This window comes from Hyla sarda, chromosome 7 (genome assembly GCF_029499605.1).
Source record: "Hyla sarda isolate aHylSar1 chromosome 7, aHylSar1.hap1, whole genome shotgun sequence".
Taxonomy (NCBI): domain Eukaryota; kingdom Metazoa; phylum Chordata; class Amphibia; order Anura; family Hylidae; genus Hyla; species Hyla sarda.
Window position 1 is genome coordinate 65,713,037 of NC_079195.1, and position 16,605 is coordinate 65,729,641.

Here is a 16,605-nt window from a genome sequence, read left to right on the forward strand (position 1 = left end):
TTGCAGTCTCTTGTAATATATTTTTTTATTGGACTAACAGAATTTTGTAGAGACAAGCTTTCAGGATTCCTCCCTTTATCAAGTCCAATAGACAAGGACTAATGATCAAAGGACTTGATAAATTATAAAGGAGGAATCCCGAAAGTTTGTCTCTACAAAATTCTGTTAGTCCAATAAAAAAAGGTATTACAATCTGCATCACTGGACTAATACGGCTACTCACATTTACTATACAGATATACACATACCTGAAGATGGTTTAGAACCCTGTGATGTCACACATGCTTGTGATGATGTCACCGTAAGCTGTACAAGGAGGTGCGCGCCGGCTGCAGTCTCTTCAGTGTGTTTTGTATTCACAACCTGTGGTGCAAAGTGTTTGTTAGAGAGTTTCTATTTGCGATAGAGAATTCAAGATTTTGACCGTTCCTTGTCTGAAGAGAGAACCACAAGGTAAGTCTCAGCCTCTTCTATTCATACATACACAGGGCATTTTGTTTGTCAGGGTTTTTTTTTTTGTTGTTGCTTTTTTTTTTAGCATAAAAACCAAGAAATTAATTTCCAAAAGAAATAACAAAAGTTATATTCCTCATAGCATTGTGACAATACTTGGCTTAGGCATTAAACATAATAAAACGCACAGATAGTATCATGACCAGAGCTTTTTCTTGCAAAACTGCTAAAATGCAATTATGCCCAAAAAAGCCCACAAGAAAAAGAGTCCTAATTCATGATGTTCTGAAAGATATAAGTCTATGAGAAAGATTTGGTGGTGTAGTAAAAGAATGACAGAAAGATTAGGGCAGAAATATAATATTATATAATAGAATTCTGTGTGTACTAACAATAGAAATACTCCGGGTACTCCGAAAGGGAAAACATTTTTCAAATCAACTAGTAACAGAAAGTCATATAGGGTACGGATAGATCCCAATGAGATGGGGTAGGTTCATTATTAGTAAATGTATATAGCAGGATAGCACAATTGTATCTACAGTATGAAGTTCACATGGCCCAGTGACCATACAGCCAAGCCCTTATAATCCGCCATTACTAGGACAGATTCAGGGTTGTCAGATATTACTAGGACCGGACAGGTTTAGGGTTATCAGATATTACTAGGACTGAACAGGTTCAGGGTTATCAGATATTACTAGGACCGGACAGGTTTAGGGTTATCAGATATTACTAGGACTGAACAGGTTCAGGGTTATCAGATATTACTAGGACCGGAGAGGTTTAGGGTTATCAGATATTACTAGGACCGGACAGGTTCAGGGTTATCAGATATTACTAGAACCGGACAGGTTCAGGGTGATCAGATATTACTAGGACCGGACAGGTTCAGGGTTATCAGATATTACTAGGACCGGACAGGTTCAGGGTTATTAGATATTACTAGGACCGGACAGGTTCAGGGTTATCAGATATTACTAGGACCGGACAGGTTCAGGGTTATCAGATATTACTAGGACTGGACAGGTTCAGGGTTATCAGATATTACTAGGACCGGACAGGTGCAGGGTTATCAGATATTACTAGAACCGGACAGGTTCAGGGTGATCAGATATTACTAGGACCGGACAGGTTCAGGGTTATCAGACATTACTAGGACTGGACAGGTTCAGGGTTATCAGATATTACAAGGACTGGACAGGTTCAGGGTTATCAGATATTACTAGGACCGGACAGGTTCAGGGTGATCAGATATTACTAGGACCGGACAGGTTCAGGGTTATCAGATATTACTAGGACCGGACAGGTTCAGGGTTATCAGATATTACTAGGACTGGACAGGTTCAGGGTTATCAGATATTACAAGGACTGGACAGGTTCAGGGTTATCAGATATTACTAGGACCGGACAGGTTCAGGGTTATCAGACATTGGTAACCTCAGGGAAGACGTCTCCATATAAAACACTTATAGAGAAGCGTCTTCTTCTGAGGCTGCGATGGTCTTAGTGTTATCTTGTGGGTCTGTGCTGGACATTTCTGCTCTGTATGAAGGATCTATTGTATAATGACAGGAATGATGACATGTTGTCTAATGTCTTCACTTATCTCTCTCTCTCTCTAGTGTTTTCAGGCTCTGACCTGTGACCATGGCCTCTCCACAAGACCCATTGCTGAAGGAGGAGGAAGAAGCAATGGAGGACCATAGTGATATGGATTTAGAAAAGGGCGATATCCCTGAGAGGCAGAACCTGCCATCTCTAAGCGTGATGTCCACCGCACGTTCCATCATCACCGTAGTGATCCTCGCCTTTGTTAATTTGCTCATCTATGCAAATCGCTCCAGCGTGGCGGGGGTGCTGCCTTATATACAGAAAGCATATGACACCAATGCTAGTCTGTCCGGCTTATTGAATACATTGTTCATTGGAAGCTACGTGCTGGTCGCACCAATTGCCGGATATTTGGGCGACCACTGTAATAAGAAATATACTGTTTGCGCAGGAGTCATTGTTTGGCTGAGCATGACACTTACCCTGTCATTCATCCCTGACGGGTATTTCCTGCTCTTCCTGCTGACGAGTGGACTGGTGGGAGCCGGAGAGGCGACTTTCTGCACCATCGCCCCCTCCATCATTGCAGACCTTTTTACAAGTGACCAGCGGACCCGCATGCTGAACGTGTTTTACTCCGTCATACCTGTAGGCTGCGGACTAGGATACATCATCGGGCCCAAAGTGACTGATGCAGCAAGGGGCGATTGGCACTGGGCGTTTCGTGTCACCCCTGGCTTGGGCCTCATAGCTGTGGCTTTGATGCTTTGTGTCACAAAAGAGCTTCCAAGAACGACTACAAACGGGAAGAAGAACAACAAATCCCAGAAGTTTGCCAAATGGACGACAGATCTGAAAAAACTATTTAAAAATCGAAGCTTCATGTTAACCACCATGGGATCGACGGCTGTATCCTTCATAGTGGGAGCCATAGGTGTATGGGGTCCGTCATACCTGACCCACGCACGAACACTCCTACAAGAGAAGGACCCTTGCCGTGCTGAACCGTGTGACTATCACGACATCCTAATATTTGGTGTGGTTACAGTCGTCTCTGGCATTCTGGGAGTTGTAGCAGGGTCAGAGATAAGTAAAAGATATCGCAAATCCAACCCACGGGCGGACCCGCTTGTGTGTGGCTGCGCGATGATGCTTTCTGCCCCTTTTCTTCTGTTGGCATTGACTTTTGGCAACATCAGCCTCGTTGCCACCAACATCTTCATCTTCATCGGAGAGACGCTTCTGTCAGTAAATTTCACCCTAATATCTGACATTATACTAAAAGTAGTAACTCCGTGGAGGAGATCTTCAGCCCTGGCCGTGCAGATGACAATCTATCACCTCCTAGGTGACGCCGGCAGCCCGTACCTCATCGGCCTGATATCTGACACCTACGAACGAGGATATGCCAAATCCCCTCTTCTGAAATACCGCAGCCTGGAGTATGCCCTCATGACCTGCACCATAATGGCAGTCATCGGAGGGGCCTTCTTCATGGCCACGGCCCTATATATAGAGAGGGACGAAAAAGAAGCAGAGATGGAATCAGAACCTCCGTCATCCTCCTCCTCCTCACTGCTTCCTGCCGATGAGGACCGCGCTTCAGACTGAGGAAAAGTCGATGCTTACCTTTATCTCGTTTACTTCATTAAAAAAAAATTAAGAAAAAATTGCTGCATTTGTTCTATGTTCCACTTTACCCCATAAAAATATTCTCTACCTATCCAAATGTGTCCAAACCCCAAATAGAAAAATGTAAATCTCCTCCCAAGACCTTAAAAAGACTATTAATAACAAGAGGGATATATATGAGTGTGTATGTGTTTGTGTATATGTGTGTGTGTGTGTATATGTGTGTATGTGTTTGTGTGTATATGTGTGTATGTGTTTGTGTGTATATGTGTGTATGTGTTTGTGTATGTACATGTGTGTATGTGTTTGTGTGTATATGTGTGTATGTGTTTGTGTGTATATGTGTGTATGTGTTTGTGTGTATATGTGTGTATGTGTTTGTGTGTATATGTGTGTATGTGTTTGTGTGTATATGCGTTTGTGTGTATATGTGTGTGTATGTGTTTGTGTGTATATGTGTTTGTGTATGTACATGTGTGTATGTGTTTGTGTGTATATGTGTGTATGTGTTTGTGTGTATATGTGTGTATATGTGTTTGTGTGTATATGTGTGTATGTGTTTGTGTGTATATGTGTGTATGTGTTTGTGTGTATATGTGTGTATGTGTTTGTGTGTATATGTGTGTATGTGTTTGTGTGTATATGTGTGTATGTGTTTGTGTGTATATGTGTGTGTATGTGTTTGTGTGTATATGTGTGTATGTGTTTGTGTATGTACATGTGTGTATGTGTTTGTGTGTGTATGTGTTTGTGTGTATATGTGTGTATATGTTTGTGTGTATATGTGTGCATGTGTTTGTGTGTATATGTGCGTATGTGTTTGTGTGTATATGTGTGCATGTGTTTGTGTGTATATGTGTGCATGTGTTTGTGTGTATATGTGTGTATGTGTTTGTGTGTATATGTGTGTATGTGTTTGTGTGTATATGTGTGTATGTGTTTGTGTGTTTATGTGTGTATGTGTTTGTGTGTATATGTGTGTATGTGTTTGTGTGTATATGTGTGTATGTGTTTGTGTGTATATGTGTGATATGTGTGTGTGTGTATATGTGTGTATGTGTTTGTGTGTATATGTGTGTGTATGTGTTTGTGTGTATATGTGTGTATGTGTTTGTGTGTATATGTGTGTGTATGTGTTTCGTGTATGTACATGTGTGTATGTGTGTGTATTAGGGCTGCAAGAGATGTGTAATTGTGTTTATGGAGGTAAATATTGTGATTTCGATATTATAAACAAATGGTGAAGTTCCCCCTATTTAATGTCCAATCCCCCTATTTAATATAGCCATCTCCCCCCAATTTCATGTTCACTGACTAAACATAAAATGGAGGGAATTGGATATGAAATGGGGAGAAATTTGCTTAACTCCTTGGGGACGGAGCCCATTATACCACTGTTACTTTAAGCATTAATAACTCTGAAATGCTTTTAATTTTCATTCTGATTCCGAGATTGTTTTTTCGTGACATATTCTACTTTATCTTAGTGGTAAATTTTTGTCGATACTTGCATCATTTCTTAAAAAATAGAAAATTGAAAAAATGAAAAAATAGAAAATTTTGCATTTTTCTAACTTTGTAGCTCTCTGCTTGTAAGGAAAACAGACATTCCAAATAAATTATATACTGATTCACAAATACAATATGTCTACTTTATGCTTACATCATAAAGTTGACATGTTTTTACTTTTGGAAGACACCAGAGGGCTTCAAAGTTCAGAAGCAATTTTCCAATTTTTCACAAAATTTCCAAAATCTGAATTTTTTAGGGACCAGTTCAGTTTTGAAGTGGATTGGAAGGGCCTTCATATTAGAAATACCACATAACTGACCCCATTATAAAAACTGCACCCCTCAAAGTATTCAAAATGACATTCAAAAAGTTTGTTAACCCTTTAGGTGTTTTACAGGAATAGCAGCAATGTGAAGGAGAAAATTCAAAATCTTCATTTTTTACACTCGCATGTTCTTGTAGACCCAGTTTTTGAAACTTTACAAGGGGTAATAAGAGAAAAAGCCCCCCAAAATTTGTAACCCAATTTCTCTAGAGTAAAGAAATACCTCATATGTGTATGTCAAGTGTTCGGCGGGCGCAGTAGAGGGCTCAGAAGGGAAGGAGCGACAACGGGATTTTGGAGGGTGAATTTTGCTGAAATGTTTTTGGGGGGCATGTCACATTTAGGAAGCCCCTATGGTGCCAGAACAGCAAAAAAAAATATGCCATGGCATACTATTTTAGAAACTACACCCCTCAAGGCAGTTAACAAGGGGTCCGGTGAGCCTTAACACCCAACAGGTGTAAATGAAAAGAACATTTTTTCACTAAAGTGCAGTTTTTTTTTTTGCATTTCTACCAAGGGTAATGGGAGAAAAATCCCCCCAAAATTTGTAACACAATTTCTCCCGAGTACGGAGATACCCCATAAGTAACCCTAAACTGTTGCCTTGAAATACGACAGGGCTCTGAAGTGAGAGAGCGCCATGCGCATTTGAGGCCTAAATTAGGAATTTAGGGGTGGACCCGGTTACAAGGATGGCGCTTGTCTCCACCAAAATCCTACAGCAGTGTTTACCAAACAGGGTGCCTCCAGCTGTTGCAAGCCTCCCAGCCTGCCAGCACAGTCTATGGCTGTCCGACAACACTGGGATTTGTAGTTTTTCAACAGCTGAAGGCGCCGTTTAGGAAACACTGCCGTATGAGACGTTTTGTAGTGTTTTACTTTTTATTATTTGTTAGTGTAGTGTAGTGTTTTTAGGGTACATTCACACAGGCAGGGGTTCACAGTAAGTTTCCTTGAAGGAAACCCACAGTAAACCCGCCCGTGTGAATGTACCCTGTACATTCACATGGGGGGAGGGGGCGCCCCAAGGGGGGGGGGGGGAGCCCCAAACCTTCAGCTGTGGCAAAATGACAACTCCCAGAATGCACTGACAGACTGTACATGCTGGGAGTTGTAGTTTTACAACAGCTGTAGGCACACTGGTGGGGAACCACTGAGTTAGAAAACAGACTCTAGCTCAATGATTCCAACCCATGTGCCTCCGGCTGTTGCAAGACTACAACTCCCGGCATGTACGGTCTGTCAGATCACTCTGGGAGTTGTAGTTTTGCAACAGCTGGAGGCACACGGGTTGGAATCACTGAGTTAGGAAACAGACTCTAGCTCAGTGTTTCCCAACCAGTGTGCCTACAGCTGTTACAAAACTACAATTCCCAGCACGGCCAGACAGTCAGGGATGCTGGACGTGTAGTTCTGCAATATCTGGCCCTTCAGATGTTGCAGAACTACAACTCCCAGCATGCCTGGACAGTCTGGGCATGCTAGGAGTTGTAGTTATGCAACAACTGGGGAAGAACAGTGGCCTCCAAACTGTAGCCCTCCAGATGTTGCAAAACTACAACTCCAAGCATGCCTAGACTGTCCAGGCATGCTGGGAGTTGTAGTTCTGCAACATCTGAAGGGCCAGATATTGCAGAACTACATGCCCAGCATCCCTGACTGTCTGGCCATGCTGGGAGTTGTAGTTTTGCAACATCTGGAGGGCTACAGTTTGGAGACCACCATGTAGTGGTCTCCAAACTGTGCCACTTCAGATGTTGCAAAACTACAACTCCCAGCATGCCCAGACAGTCAGTGCATGCTGAAAGTTGTAGTTTTGCAACATCTGGAGGACCACAGTTTAGAGACCACTACACAGTGGTCTCCAAACTGTGACCCTCCAGATGTTGCAAAACTACAACTCACAGCATGCCAAGACAGCCTTTGGCTGTGTGGGCATGCTGGGAGTTGTAGTTTTGCAGCTTTTAGAAGGCCACAGTGAAGATCACTTATCGCGATTTTCACTGCAGCCTTCTCCGACGCACTTTCCGGCCGCCGCTCCGGGATGCCGCCGCCTCCGCTGCCGCAGGTCCGGGTAAGCCGAGCCATGTTCCCCCCCCCCCCCCCCCCCCCCCCCCGCCGCCCGTTTTCCCCCCGCTCTGTACCGGTGGTCAGCCATTGACTTCAATGGGTAGCAAAATCCACCACAGCAAATCTGCAGCAGAAAATGTATTGAATCTGTGGGGGGAGGGGGGGGGGGGCGATTTGTGGGCTGCACAAGTTCAGCCATCCTGAATAATGGTATCTGCTTGTTCATGAGGTGATCATAGAATTTGGGGTCCGGAGGCAGCGTGTGTATGTATGGTGTGTGTGTATGCACTGTATGTATGATGTATGAATGATGTGTGTGTATAAATGATGTGTGGGTATGTACTGTATCTATGATGTATGAATGATGTGTGTATGTACTGCATGTATGATGTATGAATGATGTGTGTGTATGAATGATAGATGTGTGTAAACAAGATGTATGTATGATGTGTGGAGATGTATTATGCGGGGGGATCTGGAGGCGGCGGGTGTATGCATGATATGTGTATGCATGATGTGTGTGTATGTATGTATTATGCATGTGTGGGGTGGGGGGCGGAGGCGGCGTGTCTATGATGTGTGTGTATGTACTATATGTATGAATGGTGTGTGTGTATATACTGTATGTGGCAGTATTATATTCAGGGGGTACATTGGGTGGCAGTATTATATTCAGGGGGTACAGTAGGTGGCAGGATTATATTCAGGGGGTACAGTAGGTGGTAGGATTATATTCAGGGGGTACAGTAGGTGGCAGGATTATATTCAGGGGGTACAGTGGGTGGCAGTATTATATTCAGGAGGTACAGTGGGTGGCAGTATTATATTTGGGGGTACAGTGGGTGGTAGTATATGCAGGAGGTACAGTGGTAGTTTTATATTCAGGGGGTACAGTATTTAGCAGAATAATAATGATTATTGTCTTCATACAGAGGATGAGGAGCCTATGATGTCCGGGCATCAGACTCTGCAGAGAAGATGGAGCTGGAAGACGTCCTGACGTCTGAACCAGATGAAGAAGAAAAGAAAAGACAACAGAGAAGACATCACTCAGGTCACTGATATCATTGTGTATTCTCCTGACTGTCCTATCAGCTGGAGTCACTTGTAAGTTCCACAGTGATGATGGGTGATGCTGTACCCTAATCTGGGGCTCTCCAGCTGTTGCAAAACTACAACTCCTATATTGCCGGAGGCTCTCCAGACATGATGGGAGTTATAGCTTTATAACAGCTGGAGAGCAACTGGAACCAGGGTGATTGGGTGATTGGTGGGGGTCCCAGCAGTTGGACCCCCACTAGAAAAATGGGCTGCTTATTCTTAAATGCCTGGGCATATGTTTTGTCTGTCTGGCCCTGCCTGTTAGTCACTTATATAGTTGTGTATTCTCCTGACTGTGTCTCATCAGTGCTGTAGTCACTGATATGTTTGTGCGGCCGAGTAAGGGGTCGTCCGAGATTGGGGAAGCGGGTCGTCAGGTGGTAGGGGGGCCAAGGCAATTTTTCGCACCGGGGCCCTTGGGTTTCTAGCTACGCCCCTGATTATTAGAATGGATTATTGTTACCTGTGTAAATCCCCAACATTATTGTCCTGTATGGGATTCATCTTATAACCTATCCTCCATATTTTAAAAAGGAAAAAAGAAAAAATAGTAGTAGTGAATGACGCTCCCCATGTCTGAGCATACAAAGGTGAGCATCTTGCAATTCCTCTGTAGAACACTAGGGGCTGCAACATTTTTCTCTTCAAAAGCGGTGAAGAAGTCTCCTAAAAAGTTCTTCACATGCCAGAAGGTCTAATGTTGTGTTTTCCAAACAGTGTGCCTCCAGCTGTTGCAAACCTACAATTCCCAATATGCCCGGACAGCCGCTGGCAACAGCTGGAGACACACTGGTCTAAGGAGTTTTTTTTTAGGGGAGGAGGAAATAAAAGAAATATAGTATGACTCCGCTATCTGTCTTTGTCCCTATCAAGGGTTAACAATGTACCAGGAAAGAAGACAGTTAGCTGGCACTGTGCTGAGGGATGATTTGCAGTACACTACTATAGATGGCATATAGGGGGGAGATGGGGGTTTTTGGTATACAATCAATTTGCCATATGAGCAGCAATAAAGGTTGTCCTGGCATGCTGGAAGTTGTAAGTTAGCAACAGCTGGAGGAACCCTGGTTGAGAAACACTGATTTAAAGACACAGTGTGAACCATCTGAATGGAGGGGCAAGCTGTGCATAACTAGCTTGCCCCCTGACTGGTGAGCAGTAAGGGGTTAAGAAATATACAGGCAAGGTTTTTAGCCCCCTCCCCACCTGTAAAAACTTGTTGGTAACTATAGTAGTATGTCCCATGGGTGGGGGGGAAGGAGTGCACCAATCAGGGGTTTAATAGTTTCCCGGGCTTTCAGAGGCCCTCCCCTGGGTATTTATAGCTGTGGTGCCTCCCTTCCCCCCTCAATCTGCCCAGGACCCGGAGTTTTGTCTGCCGGTTGGTATGTATCTGCCCCTTATATTATGGCCCGGATGGAGCAGGAGGGTGAGGGTTGGCATGCTCGCTTGTGGCTGAGCTTTCCTCCCCTCCTATTGCACCCTGGCATTGGGTTCGGGAGGCTGGCGGATCTCTCACCCTCTCACAGTCCTGCTCTCCTTCCCCCTGTCCTGCCCGTTCCTTTAATCCTCCTCCCTGCCCGTTCCTTTAATCTCCTGCCCGTTCCTTCAATCCTCTTCCCTTGCCCGAGCCCCCTCCCCAGGCGTGCTCCTTTTGAGCGCGCTTTGCCTCCTTTCCCCCTGTTACTGTCCCCTCTGTCCTTTCGGGGCGGCCCCCTGGGTGGCTGCTGATGTTTTTTGCAGGCTTGCGCAATTGGACGTTTATTAACGTTCATTTGCGTGTCCCTAGCTATGATGCGCGCTCATAAGTTGAGCGTGCATCATAGCCGCTGGGTCCCGGTTGCTATTAGCGACCAGGACCCATGCTAATGCCGGACATCGCCGATCGGGCAGATGTCCGGCATTACCTTTTTTGGATGCGGCGATCAAAGTTGATCGCCGCATCTGAATGTATGTACGGGCGTCCCGGCTGCTCAGTCGGGCTGATCGGGACCATCGCGATTAAATCGCGATGTCCCGATCAGCTGGAATGCAGCAGGAGGGTCACTTACCTGCCTCCTGTGCGTCCGCTCGTGGATTGATTGCTCCAAGCCTGAAATTCAGGCTTGAGCAATCAATCACCGATGACCTAGATCATTGCCATGTTAACACATGGCAATGATCTGTTTAACCCTTGCCATAAAACGTTGGCTCACTACTCCCCCCCCCCCACCTTTTTTTTTTTTTTTTCCCCCCATACAAAAAATAAATAAATAAAAAAATAAAAAAATACATTACTAAATAAATGAATAAATAAAATAATTACATAAAATATAAAAATCTGTGTTACATCAAGCATATACACCTATACGGTATCGCTGCTTGCGTACATGTCCGTACTATCTAAATATATATTCGATTGCAGTACTCCTTCAATGGCGTACGCGCCCAAAAAAAAAAGTTAATAAATAAATAAAAAAATAATAATAATAAGTAAATAAATGAATTAACAAAAAAATAATAATAATAATATATATTAAAAAAAAATTTTTTAAATATTAATTATTAAAAAAAAATAAAAAATAACATCAATAAAAAATTATAAATAATAATAAAAGAATAATAAATTACAATGAAATGAAAAAGCACAAACTATGTAGATTTCTATGCACATACGCATGTGGTATCAAAGGCCACGTGCGTCAATGTCCGAACTATCAAGTTATATATCCTCATTTGATTGCACGGTTTGGGGTGTAAGCGCAAATTAATGATTACATATATATATTCTATAGTCCCATATAGCGTATTTTGGTCGCTTTTTATACCTAAAATAATAAATAAAATAATAAATATATAAATGAATAAATAAACATGACTCTGATTGACACGACAATGGTACCGCTGTAAACTTCGGATCACGCCCCAAACCCTCCATCACCTCTGCTCTGCTGCTGGTTTCCCGGCGCCATTCCGGGCGGCGGCAGAGTACCCGCAACCAAGTGGTCTCCAGCGTGCCTTGTCCCACGCCTGCGGTGGTGAAGTGGTTCCTCCATCTTTTGTGCCTTCTCCATCTTCTGGACTTAGTGAGCGTTCTGTTGCGGGGGGCAGGGGTGGCTCTATTTTCGTGCCTGCTCTTGGGGCTTTGGCAGGCCAGTTGTCTTCAGCTGGCTAGGCTGGGTTGGTGCCCTCTCCTTCCCCGGTTAGTGTGCTTATGGCTGTTCTGGGTAGTATCTGCCTTTTGTTCCTGTGTGTTTGTTGGGTTTGGGTCTCGGATATAGGTGTATGTCTATGTTGGTCTCTGGTTGTGAGTCGGGTACGTCTCTTCTTGACGGGGTGCTTTGGTGTGGTTTCATTTTCTGCGGTGCTCACTTAGGTGAGTGGTCTTTTGGCCTTACGCTCTGGATGACCGGGTTTTGTGGACTTAGCTCCTGAGGCTTGTTCCTTATCCTGTATCGGTGGCACCCAGTTACGGTTTTGTTTCTTTTGGTTTTCTCCCCCCTTGGTTTGGTGTTTCTCTCCGTCACTAGTTGTAGTCCCTCTCCGCTGCTCTGTTAGTCCTAGTGTATTGTCTGATGTTTTCTCCTGTTTTGCTCCCGATCTCTGGTAGGCATGGGACTCCTGTATGTCGTGCTGGGTGCTTTAGCTGATGTGGCGGTGGGTAGGTTTCGCTTGGGTCTCAGTTTGTCTTTCCTTGTGGGTTCTTCTGTTTGTGGTGGTTTTTCCGGAGGAGGATTCTCCTGTGCTCTACGCTTGTTGGGGTGTGGTTTGTTGCAGTCTTCCGCATGCCGTGTGGCGTTGGTCTGCAGTTTTCCTGTGAACGGGGAGTGTTTGCGTTTTCTCTGTTTTGGTTTCCTCGGGGCTCGCTAGGTGCCCCTGTTCCGGTCCTTGCTGGTTTACTGTATGTTCCGCATGGAATATGGTTCTGGGCGGAGTTTTTTCCTGCAGGTTGTCTCTGGCCACCGAGGGTGTCTGGTATTTGTGCCCCCGCATATGTGCCCCTGGTACGCTATGGGCTGACATTTCGGTTGGTTGGGGTTTTTTCAGGAGTTGGGCAGTGGACTGGCCTGCTTTCAGTTCCCCATTGCAGCGCACGGGTAGCTCGCTCTGTTCTCGGTTGTGGCTGGTTGGGTCGGTTGTTGGTGTGGTGTTTGGTTTTCCAGTGGTGCTGCGGTGGGTTTCTGCCATGCTTGGGGTTTTGTTTGAGCTTTTCCCTTGGTGTTGGTTGTGGGACTTTGGGTGCTTGCTTCGGCAGCTCATGTTTTAGACTTGTAACGTTACTGTGTGGGTTGGCATGGCCCCTGTGCTTGGTTGCGCGCTACTTTTGTGATGCTTTTCTTCTTTTCTGGTGTGTGATTTGAGTGATCAGGGGGCCTGTTTTCTTCCTGTGCTCTGCCTGTTGCATCTAGTGCTTCGCTGTTTGGAGTTACGATTTCTTTCAGGGCTACGCTCCCTGGGGTCGGTATTGGGTGTTGACGTTTTGTCCCGTTTTCTCTGGCTGTAGTTCCGGAGGGTTGCTTGTGCGGCCGGCCCGTGGGTCCTTGGGGAGAGTGGTGTAATTCTTGGTCCGCTTTGGTGGCTCCTGCGGTTTGGTCGTACTCACGGTACGGCGCTTGCGAGTGGTTAGTGTTGGTGTGGAGGCCGGGATGTCTACAGTCGAGGGGGGTCCCGGAGGTTCCAGAGGGTCTGTGGACGACGGATAAAAAATTAAAAAAATAAAAATAAAAATATTGGTTTCCATACCTGGAATGCCCCTTGATGTAACCTTATTAGGCTCTGATGTCTGATTTACTGTTTCGTTTTAATAGGATGTGATAATGGAAGTTATCTGCTGTATCACCTCTCCTAGGAGGTTCGAGATTTGGGCAGTGTTCTCAGTGTATCCAAATAACATTCTGAGTATGTGATGCTGGGATCTTCACCTGTTAATGTGAATCACCTATAAAAAAAAAAAAAAAAGTTGGTTGGCTTTCCCGCTGTGCTGCGATCCAGTGGGGTGCGGTTGGCGCACGGCACATGGCAGGGGGTGATTTTCTTTCTGCTTTGCAGGTGGTGTATACCTAGGGGGCCCTGCGAGTGGGTGGTGTATACCTAGGGGCTGGGCCCGCGTGTGGGTGGCCTTGCTGTCGGCGACCGGTTTTTTCCTATAATTTTTGGGTCGCTTGGTGGCGGCTGCGGGTCGGGTTTTTGGTTGTCGTTTTGCGTAATTTTTCTGATCCGAGATTTTGCGCTAGCTTTTTTCAGGGCTAAGTTGATGGGGCACTTTTTCTTTCTCCTCGTCTCCTTCCATGGGAATTGGGTGTCCGTGTTTTTGGTTGCCTATTTTGTGCGTTTCATGGAAAAAGTTTTAAAAAAAAATAAAAATAAAAACAGGCCCGTCGGTCCGAGACTGTTTAGGCGATCCGGGAGACGCAGCTCGTGCTCCATGAGGGTCCGTGAATGACTGTTTTGTGAGTTCGAGATTTGCTCTCTTTTTGTATCGGGGCCGGCGGAGGTGGATGGGGTTTCCGGAGAGGGTAGCGCTGCACGTGGGGCGCGGGCGATCTGCATGTTGTGTTGCTATTTTTGCCCAGTTTGATGTTTCCCATGTGTGTTTTTGTTTTAAGAGCGGCTTTCCGCAAGGTGGTGCGAATGCTGCAGCACTCTTCGGTGTATGGGCGAGTCTGAGAGAAAAGTTCACACGGGTTATTTAAAATAAATAAAAGAATAAATAAATAAATAAACATAAATAAATGGTCCTGGTGGCAGGTACCTCGGATTTCCTGGAGAGGAAATGTGTTGAGCGGATTTCCTGGAGAGGAAATGTGTTGGGCGGATTTCCTGGAGAGGAAATGTGTTGGGCGGATTTCCTGGAGAGGAAATGTTTTGGGTGTGTCGGGGGGCTGAGGTGGCCCCAGGTGTTGGCTATCCAGTTTCTCTTGGGTGGGGGTCGGAGCCCAGTGTAGGGCTAACTGGTCTCCTCCGTGGCGGTAAGAAGACGGTGAAAGCGGGGTCAACCCGGGGTAGACCTCCACACAGGACAGTGTGGCAGCACCTCTCGGGTTGGCAAGAAGCCAATCGGTGTCTTTGTTACAGTTAAATTGTTATTTATATAAGTAATTTTATAAATAAAGCTGTGGCCGATCCCCACCCATAAAAAGTTGAATTGTTGTTGTGTCAGTTATTATTTAATTCATTATTGTAATAAGGGGGAGGGGTAGTTATAGCCTGCTAGGAGCTAATTGGGTCTCAACAGTCTGGAGGGGCAAGCTGTGCATAACTAGCTTGCCCCCTGACTGGTGAGCAGTAAGGGGTTAAGAAATATACAGGCAAGGTTTTTAGCCCCCTCCCCACCTGTAAAAACTTGTTGGTAACTATAGTAGTATGTCCCATGGGTGGGGGGGAAGGAGTGCACCAATCAGGGGTTTAATAGTTTCCCGGGCTTTCAGAGGCCCTCCCCTGGGTATTTATAGCTGTGGTGCCTCCCTTCCCCCCTCAATCTGCCCAGGACCCGGAGTTTTGCCCTCCCTCCCTCCCTTTTTGTATCTGTTTATTGTAAGTCACAGCTTGGCGGTAAGAAGACGGTGAAAGCGGGGTAAACCCGGGGTAGACCTCCACACAGGACAGTGTGGCAGCACCTCTCGGGTTGGCAAGAAGCCAATCGGTGTCTTTGTTACAGTTAAATTGTTATTTATATAAGTAATTTTATAAATAAAGCTGTGGCCGATCCCCACCCATAAAAAGTTGAATTGTTGTTGTGTCAGTTATTATTTAATTCATTATTGTAAAAAGGGGGAGGGGTAGTTATAGCCTGCTAGGAGCTAATTGGGTCTCAACAGTCGGAAGCAGTCAGGCTCACAGACTGCAGGTATACAGCCTTGTCACTCTCCTGCAGAAGCTAAGCCCCACCCCCACTTCCTATGTTCCATAAAAGTCTTTCTGTTACTAGAGATGGACTAAGCCTAACAACAAGCAGTGAACAGCAGGTTGCTGTGAAGAAAGACACCTAGGGGTTAAAGGGATACTCCGCCCTTAAACATCTTATCCCTTATCCAAAGGATAGGGGATAAGATTTCTAATCGCGTGGGTCCCGCCGCTGGGGACCCTCGCGATCTCCCTGCTGCACGTGCCGTCGTTTACAGCAGTGTGGTTCTAAAAGGGATTATCCAGGAAAAAAACTAGTTTTTTATACTTCAGCAGCTGAAAATTACTGGAAGGATTAAGATTTTTTAATAGAAGTAATTTACAAATCTGTTTAACTTTCTGGAGCCAGTTGATATATAGAGAAACCCCACTTCCCCACAGCTTGCCTTGTGGTGACTTACAGTGGGGATCAAAAGTTTGGGCACCCCAGGTAAAAATTTGTATTGATGTGCATAAAGAAGTCAAGGAAAGATGGAAAAATCTCCAAAAAGCATCACATTACAGATTAGACATTCTTATAATATGTCAAAAGTTAGATTTTATCATCATTTACACTTTCAAAATAACAGAAAACAAAAAAAAAATGGTGCCTGCAAAAGTTTGGGCACCTTGCATAATTGATAGCATGCACTGCCCCCTTTGCAAAGCTGAGACCTGCCAGTGTCATGGATTGTTCTCAATCATCATCTGGGGAGACCAGGTGATGTCAATCTCAAAGGTTTTAAATGCCCAGACTCATCTGACCTTGCCCCAACAATCAGCACCATGGGTTCTTCTAAGTAGTTGTCTAGAAATCTGAAACTGAAAATAGTTGACGCTCACAAAGCTGGAGAAGGCTATAAGAAGATAGCAAAACGTTTTCAGATGTCAATATCCTCTGTTCGGAATGTAATTAAGAAATGGCAAGATCTGCAGGACCAAGAAAAATATCAGACAGAACAGCTCGACGGATTGTGAGGAAAACAATTCAAAACCCACGTTTGACTGCTCAATCCCTCCAGAAAGATCTGGCAGACATTGGAGTTGTGGTACACTATTCCACTATAAAGAGATACTTGTACAAATATGGTCT

General features: G+C 44.9%; 1 protein-coding gene across 1 annotated transcript; it reads left to right on the forward strand.

Annotated features, from left to right (window-relative positions):
- The first annotated feature begins 284 nt into the window (after positions 1 to 284).
- On the forward strand, positions 285 to 3,643 carry LOC130281715 (protein spinster homolog 1-like). Its single transcript, XM_056529236.1, has 2 exons — positions 285 to 453; positions 2,079 to 3,643. The coding sequence occupies exon 2, from the start codon at positions 2,104 to 2,106 to the stop codon at positions 3,616 to 3,618; it is 1,515 nt and encodes a 504-aa protein (XP_056385211.1). The 5' UTR covers positions 285 to 453; positions 2,079 to 2,103; the 3' UTR covers positions 3,619 to 3,643.
- Positions 3,644 to 16,605: the final 12,962 nt, after the last annotated feature.

What these genes read in the sequence shown, in the direction of transcription:
- LOC130281715 (XM_056529236.1), top strand. Translation starts at nt 2,104, where the DNA reads ATGGCCTCTCCACAAGACCCATTGCTGAAGGAGGAGGAAGAAGCAATG.